The sequence below is a fragment of the Lepidochelys olivacea genome (assembly GCF_965140295.1).
Source record: "Lepidochelys olivacea isolate rLepOli2 genome assembly, chromosome: 2".
NCBI classification, from domain to species: Eukaryota; Metazoa; Chordata; order Testudines; family Cheloniidae; genus Lepidochelys; species Lepidochelys olivacea.
In genome coordinates, this window is record NC_140412.1 from 210,865,557 (window position 1) to 210,882,315 (window position 16,759).

The 16,759-nt window shown below is 39.8% G+C and overlaps 1 protein-coding gene across 1 annotated transcript; it reads right to left on the reverse strand.

Annotated features, from left to right (window-relative positions):
- Nucleotides 1-8,231: 8,231 nt before the first annotated feature.
- IL6 (interleukin 6) lies at nucleotides 8,232-11,625 on the reverse strand. Its single transcript, XM_084621746.1, has 4 exons — nucleotides 11,354-11,625; nucleotides 10,534-10,647; nucleotides 10,214-10,360; nucleotides 8,232-8,458 (listed from the first exon to the last, which is right to left on the reverse strand). The coding sequence occupies exons 2-4, from the start codon at nucleotides 10,645-10,647 to the stop codon at nucleotides 8,267-8,269; spliced, it is 453 nt and encodes a 150-aa protein (XP_084477872.1). The 5' UTR covers nucleotides 11,354-11,625; the 3' UTR covers nucleotides 8,232-8,266.
- Between the last annotated feature and the right edge of the window lie 5,134 nt (nucleotides 11,626-16,759).

Below are 16,759 nucleotides of genomic sequence, written 5' to 3' on the forward strand. Positions count from 1 at the left end.
CAACGTGGGATGGCCGGGAAAGGTGCATGACGCTCGCATCTTCAGGAACTCTGGTCTGTTTCAAAAGCTGCAGGAAGGGACTTTCTTCCCAGACCAGAAAATAACTGTTGGGGATGTTGAAATGCCTATATGTATCCTTGGGGACCCAGCCTACCCCTTAATGCCATGGCTCATGAAGCCGTACACAGGCAGCCTGGACAGTGGTCAGGAGCTGTTCAACTACAGGCTGAGCAAGTGCAGAATGGTGGTAGAATGTGCATTTGGACGTTTAAAGGCGTGCTGGCGCAGTTTACTGACTCGCTTAGACCTCAGCGAAACCAATATTCCCACTGTTATTACTGCTTGCTGTGTGCTCCACAATATCTGTGAGAGTAAGGGGGAGACGTTTATGGCGGGTTGGGAGATTGAGGCAAATCGCCTGGCTGCTGGTTACGCGCAGCCAGACACCAGGGCGGTTAGAAGAGCTCAGGAGGGCGCGGCACGCATCAGAGAAGCTTTGAAAACCAGTTTCATGACTGGCCAGGCTACAGTGTGAAAGTTCTGTTTGTTTCTCCCTGATGAAACCCCCCGCCCCTTGGTTCACTCTACTTCCCTGTAAGCTAACCACCCTCCCCTCCTCCCTTTAATCACCGCTTGCAGAGGCAATAAAGTCATTGCTGCTTCACAGTCATGCATTCGTTATTCATTCATCACACAAATAGGGGGATGACTACCAAGGTATCCCAGGAGGGGTGGTGGAGGAGGGAAGGAAAATGCCACACAGCACATTAAGCACAGCACTTTAAAAGTTTACAACTTTAAAATTTATTGAATGACAGCCTTCTTTTTTTTGGGCAATCCCCTGTTGTGGAGTCGCTGGTTGGCCGGAGGCCCCCCCACCGCGTTCTTGGGCGTCTGGGTGTGGAGGCTATGGAACTTGGGGAGGAGGGCGGTTGGTTACAGAGGGGCAGCAGTGGCAGTCTGTGCTCCAGCTGCCTTTGCTGCAGCTCAACCATACACTGGAGCATTCTGGTTTGGTGCTGCAGCAGCCTCAGCATTGAATCCTGCCTCCTCTCATCACGCTGCCGCGACATTTGAGCTTCAGCCCTGTCTTCTGCCCGCCACTTACTCTCTTCAGCTCTCCACCTCTCCTCCCGGTCATTTTGTGCTTTCCTGCACTCTGACATTATTTGCCTCCACGCATTCGTCTGTGCTCTGTCAGTGTGGGAGGACAGCATTAGCTCGGAGAACATTTCATCTCGAGTGCGTTTTTTTTTCTTTCTAAGCTTCACTAGCCTCTGGGAAGGAGAAGATCCTGTGATCATTGAAACACATCCAGCTGGTGGAGAAAAAAAAAGGGACAGCGGTATTTAAAAACACACATTTTATAAAACAGTGGCTACACTCTTTCAGGGTAAACCTTGCTGTTAACATTACATACATAGCACATGTGCTTTCGTTACAAGGTCGCATTTTGCCTCCTCCCACCGCGTGACTACCCCCTCAACCATCCCCCCTCGCCGTGGCTAACAGCGGGGAACATTTCTGTTCAGCCACAGGCAAACAGCCCAGCAGGAATGTGTCCCTGAAGAAAAGCACCCTATTTCAACCAGGTGACCATGAATTATATCTCACTCTCCTGAGGATAACACAGAGAGAGAAAGAACGGATTTTGGTTGAATGCCAGCAAACATACAATGCAATGCTTTGTTCTACAGTGATTCCCGAGTATGTGTTACGGGCCTGGAGTGATAAAAGTGTCCTACCATGAAGGACGAAATAAGGCTGCCCTCCCCAGAAACCTTTTGCAAAGGCTTTAGGACTACATCTAGGAGAACCGCAAATGCCAGGGCAAAGTAATCCTTTCACATGCTTGCTTTTAAACCATGTTTAGCATTTTAAAAGGTACACTCACCAGAGGTCCCTTCTCCGCCTGCTGGGTCCAGGAGGCAGCCTTGGGTGGGTTCGGGGGGTACTGGCTCCAGGTCTAGGGTGAGAAACAGTTCCTGGCTGTCGGGAAAACCGGTTTCTCCGCTTGCTTGCTGTGAGCCATCTACAACCTCCTCCTCCTCCTCATCTTCTTCGTCCCCAAAACCTGCTTCCGTATTGCCTCCATCTCCATTGAAGGAGTCAAACAACACGGCTGGGGTAGTGGTGGCTGAACCCCCTAAAATGGCATGCAGCTCATCATAGAAGCGGCATGTTTGGGGCTCTGACCCAGAGCGGCTGTTCGCCTCTCTGGTTTTCTGGTAGGCTTGCCTCAGCTCCTTCAGTTTCACGCGGCACTGCTTCGGGTCCCTGTTATGGCCTCTGTCCTTCATGCCCTGGGAGATTTTCACAAAGGTTTTGGCATTTCGAAAACTGGAACGGAGTTCTGATAGCACGGATTCCTCTCCCCAAACAGCGATCAGATCCCGTACCTCCCGTTCGGTCCATGCTGGAGCTCTTTTGCGATTCTGGGACTCCATCATGGTCACCTGTGCTGATGAGCTCTGCATGGTCACCTGCAGCTTGCCACGCTGGCCAAACAGGAAATGAGATTCAAAAGTTCGCGGTTCTTTTCCTGTCTACCTGGCCAGTGCATCTGAGTTGAGAGTGCTGTCCAGAGCGGTCAGAATGGAGCACTCTGGGATAGCTCCCGGAGGCCAATAACATCGAATTGTGTCCACAGTACCCCAAATTCGAGCTGGGAACGTCGATTTAAGCGCTAATCCACTTGTCAGGGGTGGAGTAAGGAAATAGATTTTAAGAGCCCTTTAAGTCGAATTAAAGGGCTTCACTGTGTGGACGGGTGCAGGTTTAAATCGATTTAACGCTGCTAAATTCGACCTAAAGTCCTAGTGTAGACCAGGGCACAAACTCACTCTCCTGCTGGTAATAAAGTGATCATCAAGTTGGGCCTGTGATCATCTAGTCTGACTTCCTGTATAACATAGTCAATGGAACTTCCCTCAAATGATTCCTCATATCTAAGGCTACGTTTTAGTCAACGGTATTTTTAATAAAAGTCATGGACAGGTCACAAGCAGAAAACAAAAATTCATGGCTCGTGACCGGTCCATGACTTGTACTATATACCCCTTACTAAATCTTGGGGCAGCCTGGGGGGATGCTGGAGGGGGAGCCACAGGTGCTCAGAGGGGTGGTGGTGGTTGGGCGGGGCTGGCTGGCTCCTTGTGGCTCCCCGGAAGTGGTGACATGTCCCTTCCTCGACAAACATGCAGCCTTACTCATATCTTTTAGAAAATCTCCAAGCTTGAATTAAACATTGCCAGTCTAGCTTCAACTTCCAGTCATTGGATCATGTTATACCTTTCTTTGATAGACTGAAGAGTCCATTATCAAATATTTTTCCCCCCTGTAGGTACTTTGTGATCAAGTCACTCCTTAACCGTCTCTTTGTTAAACTAAATAAACTGAGCTCCTTGACTCTGTCACTATAAGGCAGTGGTTTTCAAACTGGAATACATGTACCCCTAGGGCTATGTGAGCTCTTGTCAGGGGGTACGCAAGAAAAATCCTGCAGTGGCGAACAACGCACTTTATTTAGTAAGACTTGGCAATCTAATCATAGGTATATTATGACCCTATCTCAGATTGGAGTATGCAGTAAGACTACATTATTTGGAAAGGGGTACACAGCCTAAAAAGTTTGAAAACCTGTGCTGTAAAGCATCTTTTCAAATTCTTTAATCATTCTCATGGTTCTCTGAACCTTATTCTATTTATCAACATCCTTTTTGAATTGTAGACACCAGTACAGGACAGTGTTCAGCTGCGGTTACACCAGTGCCAAATGTAGAGATTTGAGATTCCTTGTTATACATCCAAGGATTGAATTAGCCCTGTTGGCCACAGCATTGTACTGGGAGTTCATGTCCAGCTGATTATCCACTATGACACCAAAATCTTGGTCACTGTTTATTAAAATACATATTGTTTATTTGTGCCTTGTTTACCAAGCAATCCAGCAATCTCTGTATGGGTGACCTGTTTTCTTCATTATTTACCAGTCCGAATTTTTGTGTCATCTGCAAACTTTATAATTGATTTTATGTTTTCTTCCAGTTCATTGACAAAAATGTCAAAATAGTGTAGGGCCAAGAACTAATCCAGAACCCCAAGCAAAACACCCTCTCAAAGATGATTTCCCATTTACAATGACATTTTGAGACTTCTCAGTTAATTAACTTTCAATTCATTTAATGTGTGTTGTGTTAATTTTATATCATTCTAGCTTTTTAATCAAAATGTCATTCAGTACCAAGTCAAATGTCTTAAAAGAAGTCTAAGTATATTATGTCAATGCTATTACCTTTATTGACCAAACTTGTAATCTCATAAAAAATCAAGTTAGTTTGAAAGGATCTATTTTCCATAAACCCATATTGATTGGCATTAATTATATTACTCTCCTTTAATTTTTGATAAAGACTCATATCAGCTGCTCCGATATTTTGCCCAGGATTGATGTCAGACTGACAGGCCTAGAATTACCGAACTCATCCCATCTATACTTTTAAAATATTGGTACAACATTAGCTTTCTTTCTCCACTGTTCCAAGACTTATTGAAAATCAATATTAACAATGTTGTTCATTAACATTAACAATCCATGCTTCTCAGCCAGCTGTTTTAAAACTCTTGGATACAAGTTATCTGAACCTGCTGATTTATAAATGTCTAATTTTAGTAGCTGCTCTTTAACTTCCTTATGAGATGCTAGTGGAATGGAAAGAACATTTTCATATGATATGACTACATCATATTTTTCCCTAATACAGAACAGAAATATTTATTGAACACTTCTGCCATTTCTGCATTATTATTATTATTGATCATTCCAAGATGCAAATGGTAGAATTGACCAGTACTGTTGTTAGGATTCTTTGTTCATAATGTAGGTTTAAAAAATTCCTTATTGTCCTTAACTCTGCTGGAGATAGATATCTCTGTGTATCCCTTTGCTTCTCTTACCAATTTTATAGAATTCCTAGCTTCAGTTTTATATTAATTACTATTGACTTCCCCTTTCTTCCATTTATTATATGTTATTTGGTGGTCTGTAACTAATACCCCCTCTTGTGCTTTCTGTTAGGGCATTGATCTGTAAGCATTCAAAATCATTTTCTTCTGAGTTGTCAGCTACTCAGAAACAGGTAATGCCATTTTTTTACATTTTACCCAATTGATCCTTTATAACTAGGTTATAACAATTGATTTTAATAGTCCAACTATGTGAATCATCCCATCAGGTTGCAGTAAAATCAACTGGATCAAATATGTGCTCATAAATGAGCAATGCCAACTCCTCTTGATTGTTAACCAGGTTCCCTAGCATTGATGTATAGGCAATTAAAGAATTTCTTCTTTTCTTGTCCTTTGATTAATTTTGTTCTCTTAACATCTCAATTTTGTGCTAAATGAGTGGTCATGGTTTTCCCTCTGTTTACTCTTCCCTTTTGTTATTATCCCTCCTGACTATACTAGCCAGCCTGAAAAAGTCGGTTCTCCTTCAGTGAGATGGATGCCATCCAAACTGTACAGCTCCCTCTCCTCACAGAAGATGGACCAATGTTATACAAAACCCAAACCCTCCATGTTCTGCCACTTACCTAGCCAGCAGTTCACTTTCAGAAATTTCTGTGTTCCTTTGCTTATGGAACAGGAAGGATCTCTGAGAAGATCGCTTGGATATTCTTCTTTAGCATGCTTCTGAGTTCCCTGAAGTTCTCTCTTATCTGTGAGATATCCCATGACAGCGCATCATTAGCACCACTATAAACTCTCTCCCCAATGGATCCTTGCCCATTGACTTCAGAAGCCTATCCAGTCTAGACTGACGGCTCCAGAAAGACGGAACACTGTCCTGTTGTCTGCCTGTCTTTGCAGAATGTGCTTTTGATTCTTCTGAGTACTAAATGCCCAACAAGGATCATCCGTCTTCCTGGGGCAGTTGAAGATCTCTTTTTGTGCCTGCTTGATTTTTTTAGTTTGGGCTGAGCTGCCATCCACAGGAGAGACCCAAACATCCCTCCAGTCTCTCGGGCCAGTTGGATTTTGAGAGAGATCTTCCACAGTTTCCATACTGAGGACCTAGCATTGATTGGAAACTTCTAGCTCTGGAATTCCTCTTGGCCCTCTTTTCTCTGGTGGCCACAGCCCCCCCATCCTTGTCTGTTTCCAGTCATGCAGAATGCTGCTGTGACCTCTTGCCTCTGGTGGTTATACACTGTCAAGCCTCTTCTCTGACTTCCTCTCTCTCTCTGACTTTTTGGTGGCTGTCCTTGAACCTGGGGTACTGGTGTTACTCAAACCTGGGTGTCTAGGAACTCCTCAGCTTCTCTGATTCTCCGTAGCGCTTCCACTTGACCTTCCAGTCCAAGAATTTTTTCTTCCAGTACAGTCACAAAATTGCACTTTATGCACAGGAAGTCCCTTCCGGCTTCAGACAGGAAAGAAAACATGGGACATCTGTTCCAGGTTCATTGCTGGTCACCATGTAAAGCTGAACCTGGAAGGAAAGCCTCTCACATTCCCTCTCCAAATTACCTACTTTACACTGGGAAGTACAAATGGCAAATAAAATATTTGTACATCAAATGGATCCCTTTTTTATATATGGTACAGCATATAGAGGCTTTGTTAAATATTTTTTCAGTGGTATAGATCCCTTTAGCAATCAAATGTGGACTTGCTTGAACCCAATGGGAATTTTGGCACTGACTTTAATGGGAGCAGGATTGGGCTCTGTATATGGTATTATCTGGGAACAATCAGGTAGAATTAAGAATGATATGGTAAATCATGTTTCCCTGACTTTTTTTCTCATCTACCATGTCAAATCAATAAAAATAAAAAGAGCAACTCATTACAGATGAACACTGTGCATGGAAAAAATCCAGATACTTTCTCCTGTAAAATATTTGGTCTGTTGAAAGGGACTTTGCTGAAGTTCAGTAAATTCTTTTGAATGACTGCTATAAATCTAATAATCAGCCTGTAGGTTTTAGATTAAGGGTGTTACTGTGGTATCTGAGCATTTTACACAGTGAAAATTTTTTATATTATTTACAAAATAAATAAAATTATAAGATGCTTTGTGTTAGATAATATAAGAACATGGGAAGAGGCAGTCCCTTACCTTGAAGACACAAGAAATTTCCATCTGTCCCTTCTTCACCTGGCCCCAATAGGTTTTAAGTATAGCTTTGGAAGTGCTCATTAGAATGTTTTATATAGACTCCAGAAAAGAACTTTATACATCAGATCTGTTACCCTGGACTGTGTTTGTCCTCCATTAGGGCAAGGGTCAAGACTCCTGTTTCCTTTATATGTGCTGCTGTAGATTGTTTGCTGGCAGTGGGATATATTTTTTTAATATCTGCATGTGGATCATTTGAGGCAAGTTGCCATAGGTGTTTTTGTTAATGGTTTTCAGCTTTAGTCTAACAATGTGGGATTACAGTAGTGGTTCTCAACCTAATTACCTTTGTGGGCCACATATGCAGCTCTCTATGTGTTATGCTGGCCACATCTACACAATATATACACTATCTGTGTGGCCCTGAGGATGTCACACGGGCTATAGGTGTGTGCTTATTGGGCTGCACGTGGCCCGTGGACCGCAGGTTGAGAACCACTGAATTAGAGTTTACTCCTGTTAGGCTGATATTTATCATTCTTTTTAATAATTTGACTCTTTATATAGCTGTTTTTAGAAACTTTGATCTAGTTACCCAAAAAATAATAATCTTCCAGAATGGCTGCTGAATGAAGGCAATGTAGAATATAAATAATTCTAGGGGTGAAGTTTGGATATAGCAGAATTCCATACTTTTATTTAAATACATACAAGCTAGTTGTTTTTTAATCTGCTTTTATTTTTCTTTAAATATAAATAGAAGTTAAATACTCTCTCACACATTTTCAAAGCATAAATTAGTCTGTGTTTTCATTCTACATACAACCGTCTCAAGTGAATTTCTTTTTCTTGAATATTAAGTGAAATCAGTTTGTATTGTAAATAGTGGTAATAAATACTGGTAGTGGAAGTAAATATTGAAATAAACTAGGCTCTGTTTAAATTATCTCTAAATCCTGGAAAAATAAATAGGCAATATTTTTAAAAAAATAAATATTTTAAAAAACAATAAATACACTTGTAAAAGGAAATCTTAATAAAATATAAACTATTCTGATTACTTCTGGTTCTTAAAATAGAACAACACCATCATCTGCCACATGACAGATTTTGTGATGAAGAAATGTGCCTGAATTAAAACATTCAAACACTGAGATTCCTGATGTTTTTCAGATATCGAACAGCCCTCACAGTTTTCTCCATGAATGAAGTAAAGTCTCGGAGGATGAGATGGGTGCTGATTTTCTCTATCCATTTTTTATTTGACTTCAGTTTTGCAAAAAGTGTGCTCTGGGTAGCTGGGTCTGGCATGATCACTGCATCAGGATTTTTCACCTATGAAAAAGAAAATAAAAATACATTGGTTACAATACTATAAAATGCTCTTGATGGACAGGATCTGCCTTTATGCGTGTGAAAAATGTAAAAGATGCTTACAAGAAAGCACATGCTTTTCTTTGCTGTACTACTGGGTCAGCAGATAGTCTGATGGGGCTATATAACCTTATTTATCCCCACTGTAATCTATGGTACTTGAGTTTCATTTGTAGCCTGTACTACTTGTGCTAGGGAATCTTTTTCGGAATCTGACCTGGCAATGGTTCTATGGATCTACTTGACCACAAACTAACAACAGGTGAGCAATAGGCTATGTCCCAAAGTCATCCCCATACTCAGTAGCAGCTAGGGCAGTTTGGCTGTATGGGTGGTCCAGGCCCCACTTCCTAATTGGGAAGGCAGACTCTATTTCTACTCCCCAGGATCTCTCATCGTTCCCACAGGCACAGGTTTTACTTGTGAGCTTTTTGTTAGGCATTATGTTTAGTTCCAGCCAGTTCAATCAGTTTCTCACTTTCATGAAGGCTAAAGTCTCACTGAGTTCATCCAGCTATAGAGCAACACAAACAATTGCCATAAATCAATGTTTTCAAGATATACAGGTGAAATCAATGGTCCATTATCTTTCCATAACAGGACTATTATTCTAGGTTATCATTGTGTGGAAAAAGTTCAGCTCCCATTCATCTAAAAATGATGAAAATAAATACTATACAACATTTATTTTATATATACAAATGGCTTTTCAAGGCATTAAAAAATAGCTTGTAGGAAATAATGGCCTATAGTTTCCATAATTCTTGATCCTGCAACACTCACTCACTTAAGTGGTTCTTATTCACCGGGTAGCTCCACTGACTACAAAGAATCTATTCACATGAAGAGCTATTAGTGCAAGTAAGAATTGCAGGAATGGAGTGAATTTTAAAGAGTTACATTTCAAAGTATTGCAAGACATACAAGCACAGCTAATGTGTCCTTTCAAGGTATTGCAAAACATCCAGAACAGCTATTAGAACTGAATAGCATTTAATTTTCTGAGTCCACAAATATTCAGGCTTTTGTAAAATGTTACGGTGTTATCAAATGTGATGCAAAAAGCAAGTGTTTCTCTGTAGGTGGCACTTGTTATTCAGCCAAGTCATTAACCTATAGGTTGTGTTTATCAGTAATTCTATAACTTGTACATTTGATTTTAAACTGAAAATTTTTAATCATATCATACGATCCTGCATGAAAGCTTGCTTTTATGAGATTTTAAATATTTATATTGTTTGTTAAAGGTATTCTCTAGTCTTTCTCTGGGTCACTTTAAGAGTATTTGTTTTTTACTTCAGTGGGAGTTTTGGGCATGAAGAGACTGCAGGATTGAGTCCTAATTCTACAACTACTAGGAAAAAATTAACAGAAAGCAGATTTCTCTTTGTCACCAATCCAGCATCTACTTTTTTGTGTCATTTGCAAAATAATGTGGCACATTTACTTGCTAGAGCTGGTGTGCAAATTAGAGATAACAATAAGCTGTAGAAAGAACAATCTAATTGTCAGAAAATATTTGTAAAATCTGTAATTTACCATTGATATCCTTTCTGATAAATATTGAGAGCATGGATTTGTGGAGCCAGCCTGCTTCCATTGTAACCAATGGGATCACTATCAGTGTCTACGTATTTTTCAGAGCATAATATTTCTGTCTCCTTTTCAAATCAAAGTCAAAACAATTATGTATGGGTAAACATAAAAATAACTCACCATCTGCCTCACAGTATTTGCCAGATGCTTTGTACCATAACATATGGATTCCACTTTTTGCTTTTCACTAATAAATGTTTCTCGTACATATTCCAGGTATGTCTGAAATGTAAAAAGTCCACTGGAGATTCCTCTCAAGCATTTTTCCTAAAATGAGAGAAGGGTAAGGAAATTACTTATTGCAGAAAACATTATTTGATGAAAATATTGTTTCTATGTATCAGTTAACTAGCTAATGTTTATACAGTGCTTCAGTGAGCTTCAGATAAGGCCCTATGTATGGGGTTATTAATTTATTATAAAAGTTATTGATTCCTTGCCTCATTGAATCCAGAGAGTAGACATCCATCTTTCTCTGTGATCTTGGGGAGGTTCAGATTGTTTTGGGTAAGCATCTCCATACTGCTGTCACACACAGTAAACTTCTCACACATCTGGGAGTAAATACAGATATTTTATTACACCTTTATCACATTACCATTTCCCAGGCAAAAGGCACTGTATAACTATGTCAGTAGAAAGGCCTTGTGCATTACTGAAATCTCCACAAAAATGTTTTTTTAATCAGCGTTTAAAATTATTTAGCAGAATATGTTGTCCTAACTAATTAGAAATCACTGTTACATTTTCTATGCTTTTCATAATCTCCCATCAGAAACAATTTGCACTAGTCTGTCTGATACACAGCATGGTTACACTAATGCAGATTGGTATGTTTTCTAAGATGTATGTCTCAAATATTTGCTCCTGTAGAAGGTCAGGAGACTGCATGTCCTGTAAATAAAAATGCTCTGGGTGGCTGTGCATTGTGCCTGCCTACACTCACTCCACTTTTGACAAATATCTTCGTGGCCCACGAGCTTTTCAGGACTAAAAGGAATTCACTTCCATGCTCTCTTAGGCCTTGCCCATGGGAAACCAGCATAAGCCACCCTGCAGCCCAATCAGACAGAGAGGTGGCCAATTCCATGGCCAAGCTCAAGACAAATGACAACAATATCCCAGATAAAACAGCTGGAGGAAAGGAGAGGCATAAAACACCAGATAGTCCCCTTTGCTGTTAAAACCTGCCAAGTGCAGCAAAGAACTGACTAACTCAGGTTGGGATCCCAGTCCCAGCTGCCTCCGTGTATTACCCACCTCGTCCTTCAGCTTGGCCGCTTTGCTGTGCAGCAGCCATGCCAGGGATTCACAATCAGGCAGCAAGGGGCTTCTGGCAAGCGAGTCCAAGGGATCATCAACAAGTTCCTCTTCCCCGGAGGAATCTGGGAGGGGGACAGCTTTGGTCCCGACGAGCAATGTCAGGGCTGCCGCTGCCAAGAGAGAGTCTGAGAAGAGGAAATAGACAAGGGAGTGGAGTGAAATCCTGCCAATTAAGTTACACACACTGTCAAAAAGACAGTGGGAGAGACTAGCTCACTCTGCTGCTGAGCATCTGTGTTACTTACATCCCCGAAGATAATTCATTTCCTTCTCTTTTTCCCCCCCTTTGCTCTTTCAAAATAGTTGCTGGCCAGAGGGCTGGAGAGCAGAATGAGATGCAGGAATCCCTGATCTTGGGCATATTTATATTCATTGCCACTGGTCACTGGGAAAATCCAGTATTAGAAAAAAACTTTTTTGTCTTTTGTTGTAATGAAAACTGTTATTGGGCTTCTAATGAAGGGGAGGTATAGGATACTATTGTGAAACACTTCAGGAAACTGAGCTCATTATAATAATGAATTAAGGATGGAAAAATAGTAATAAGACAGAAACGCCCCTGCAATGTGTTCTGGACTACAGTAAATGACTCAAGCAGCAGGCTTCCATCACTTGCTCTGGATACTCATTTCACCCCTTTTACTTGGCATTAAACCAAGGGTGCAGCTATCCCAAGAAGCAAATACATTCTTGGGAGAAAACAGACATTTAATAATTATTATGTCATGTGCAGCAGAAGCAGTCATCCTTTTAAGGGAAAGGAAGCATAATTTAATTCCCTAAATAATTGGTAGACCATTCAGAAAAAAATACAACTCATAAAAATATACAAATAAAAAAAGACTGTAATTCTCAAAAGGATGAATTAGATGGTAGATGATGGATAGCAGTGAGTATCAGTTACTGTTAATTATTTTTACAGAATCCAGTAGTGTGGTAGGCATGTCAAAGTACATTTAGGCCTGGTATAAATGAGAAAATTTTGCTGGTTTAACTAAATGGCTTGAGAAATTGATTTAAGTTGGTTGAGCCTAGTGTGTGGATACTCTTATTTGGGTTTAAGAGTGCCTTATAATAAAGTGATTTTAGCTAAATCAGTTTCTAAAGAGATTTGTTGAAATTGGCACAGTTTTTTCATGTGGAGAAGACCATAAAAACACATTTCCTTCACTAAAGACAGTAGAATACCAATTGAAATTTATTAAATATCTTTGGATGCTTTTCTACATTTTCAAATATATTGATTTCTATTACAGAATAGAATACCAAGTGTACAGTGCTCACTTTATATTATAATTTTTATTACAAATATTTGCACTGTAAAAATGATAAAAGAAATAATATTTTTCAATTCACCTCATACAAGTACTGTAGTGCAATCTTTTCATTATGAAAGTGCAACTTACAAATGTAGATTATTTTTTTACATAACTGCACTCAAAAAACAAAACAATGTTAATCTTTAGAGCCTACAAGTCCACTCAGTCCTAATTCTTGTTCAGCTAATTGTTAAGACAAACAAGTTTGTTTACATTTACGGGAGATAATGCTGCCAGCTTATTATTTACAATGTCACCTAAAAGTGAGAACAGGCATTCGCATGGCACTTTTATAGCCAGTATTACAATGTATTTACTTGCCAGATATGCTAAACATTCATATACCCCTTCATGCTTCAGCCACCATTCTAGAGGACATGCTTTCATGCTGATGATGCTCGTTAAAAGAGAATGCATTGATTAAATTTGTGACTGAACTCCTTGGGGGAGAATTGCATGTCTCCTGCTGTTTTACCTGAATTCTGCCATATATTTCGTGTTATAGCAGTCTTGGATGATGACCTTGCACATGTTGTTCATTTTAAGAACACTTTTACTGCATATTTGATAAAACACAAAGAAGGTACCACTGTGAGATTTCTAAAGCACTTGACCCAAGGTTTAAGAATCTGAAGTGCCTTCCAAAATCTGAGAGGCAGGAGGTGTGGAACATGCTTTCAGAAGAGTTAAAAGAGCAACACTCCGATGCGGAAACTTCAGAACCCAAACCACCGAAAAAGAAAATGAACCTTCTGCTGGTGGCATCTGACTCAGATAATGAAAATGAATGTGCGTCGGTTTGCACTGCTTTGGACCATTATCTAGCAGAACCCATCATCAGCATGGACATGTGTCTTCTGGAATGGAGGTTGAAGCATGGAGGGACATATGAATCTTCAGTGCATCTGGCACATAAATATCTTGTGATACCAGCTACAACAGTGCCATGCAAACACCTGTTCTTACTTTCAGGTGACATTGTAAACATGAAGCAGGCAGCATTATCTCCTTGAAACTTGTTTGAGCGATTGGCTGAACAAGAAGTAGAACTGAATGGACTTGTAAGTTCTAAAGTTTTACATTGTTTTATTTTTGAGTGTAGTTACTTTTTTGTACATAATTCTACATTTTTAAGTTCAACTTTCATGATAAAGATATTGCACTACAGTACTTGTATGAGGTGAATTGAAAAATACTCTCTTTTGTTTCTTACGGTGCAAATATTTGTAATAAAAACGATAATATAAAGTGAGCACTGTACACTTTGTATTCTGTGTTGTAATTTAAATCAATATATTTGAAAATGTAGAAAATATCTAAAAATATTTAAATGAATGGTATTCTATTATTGTTTAGCAGTGCGATTCATCGTGAGACGAATCGCGATTAATTTTTTTAATTGCTTGACAGCCCTAATAAAATATTAATTTACTTTCTATATGTATCATGGGACAAGTGAGTGTTAAGGACGGACAATGCTTCCCTTTTCTTCAAAACACATTCAGCTGTTCTTACAAAAAGTGCTACAATATTTAATGTCATACTGGCAATTTATAGGAAAGTGCATTGTAGTAATTGTACATAATTTGCTGCAGTGTGGAAATGTGGTCAACAACCCCCTTGTGGCAAAGTTCAGAGACCACCAAACCCATTTTTACTTGACCATAAATCTGACTGGAGCCATTTGAACTCTAGTTGAGAAGCCAGAGCAATGACCTTCTGTGACACAAAGCCCTCCGATACCCCCTTAATTCATAGCATTAATTTCATATGATCAATGCATATATATAAATGTAACACTGACATTATATAATCTAATGTATCAGAACATTAGAACCAGATCAGACCGGTGGCCAGATGGTATTCAGTCTGGTATTCTCTCTCTGAGACTGGCCAATTCAGAGGAAGGCATAAAACACACAGCCACAGGCATGGACAGTTATGCCTAAGAGGAAAGTTTCTTACTAATCACAGACAATAAGTGGTTGATCTGAAGCCTGGAAGTTGAGATCCCTTATATATATATTTTGTCCTACCTAGTGAAATTGAAGGTATTCTTATTATTCATATAAAAATCCAATATTTTTTTAGAATTATTTTAAGCATTTTTCTTCATTACTATCTTATGGCAAGGAGTTTTGCAGATTAATTTTGTGTAACATGATCAGTGTTTGCAGTGGTGTTGTAACCATGTCGGTCCCAGGATATGGAAGAGAGACAAGATGGGTGAGGTAGTATCTGTTATTGGACCAACTTCTCTTGGTGAGAGAGACAAGTTTTAGGTCTGGGAAACTTAGGGCTTGTCTTCATGTACCATGCTGCAGCTGCGCCACTGCAGTGGTTTAGTGAAGACACTGCTAGACTGATGGGAGAACTTCTCATGTCAGTATAGTTAATACACCTCCCCGAGAGGCGGAGAGCTTCTCCCATCGACGTAGCTGTTTACATGGGGATTAAGTTGGTATAACTACGTCGCTCAGGGGGGTGGATTTTTCACACTCCTGAGTGACATAGTTATACCGATGTAGGTTTAGTGTAGTCGTGGCTCAGTGTATCACAGCTAAATGCAAGGTGGCAAATATTGTTTAGGATAAATAGTTAACACATATTTCAAGGGACCATATCAGGTGAAATGGAGGCCATCTGTTATCCGTACAGTAGAACATAACACCTACATGTTTATAGGATAAAAACTCCGTAAGGGTGGGATTTTCAAAAGTACTCATTGTTGGCCTTACTCAACTCCCGTGCAATCAATGGGAGTTCTACCATTAATTTAAATGGCTGCAGAGGTAGGCCAATACTAAGAGCTTTTAAAAACCATACCCTAGTCCCCCCTGCCCTTTTTAACTACTGATGTTCACAAAGGTAACTCTGAATACAAATGTTTTTTTCATAAGGATGAGGGGAAGTGTGGGTTACTCCCAAGGTTGCTACCCTCAGAGAAAATGGTAATACCATCGGAAAATTCTAAAGAATGCTGAGGTGTAGAAGTCAGAGCATGTCAGCTGTCAGATGCATGCTTAGAAGAAGCTCAAACAAGGGTGGAGACAGAAAACAATGCTAATGTCAGCAAAAGAAGGGTGTCTGCTAAATGAGTAAAATAAATGGATAAATAATTGCCATTTCTGTATAGAAAAGAAGTGATTGAATAAAGATTTGAAAAACTACTGCTAGAGCTGCTATATATTCCACTCTACTTTATTTACATTCTGTTTTTAAAAAAATCTCCAATATTCTACAGTAATGATCCAAACCACTACAGTTTGGGATGTGCTTATTGCATTATTTGAGCCTATTACTATAGGATACTATAATACTTTTAATAAAAGTAGGAATGCTACTAAGCATGTAGTTTTGTGCTTCTATAGAGAAATCTGTTCAGAGTGTGGAAGAGTCCCTCCATCATTTGTAGCCCATGAAAATTGGGATCAGAATAAAGAATGAACAAATGGCATATACATGGCTGACCGTCTCTTGAGAGGGAATTGAAGCCAATTTCACTGACATAGTTTTGATTTATATTCTCAGATAGTTTCCGCAGCATTTATACAGGACTCCTGTGAATATTGAATTAGGGGTCCTTGCACCCTCAACAAGACAAACTTCTTTCTATTGAGGAGCCTTTGTGCTTATAGTCCCTGAAGTTGCAGGTCCTGTTGGTGCCCAGAACTGGTTCTCTTCCTCAGTCTTCTGAGGATCCATGGAAGCTAAGTATGATAACCTCAGCCAGAAACTGCCTCCATAAAAAAATACCGAGCTTCAAGAACTGGGAGAATTTCTACTCCCAAGTATTTCCAAATAAATCTCCGTTGGCTCTGTTGGGTGCTATTGAATGAGGCAGCATTAAACCAAGGTGCCTTGTGACACAGCTGAAGTAAACAGATCCTTTACTGTCCTGTCTTAGCACAGTTCATAGCCAGAGGGATTTCTTCATTTGAAAATGTACACCAAAGGATTCCTTTTCATTAAGAGAAGTCATTTTGCTGCATTGCATTTTACTTGTTGATTATTTGCCAGCTCT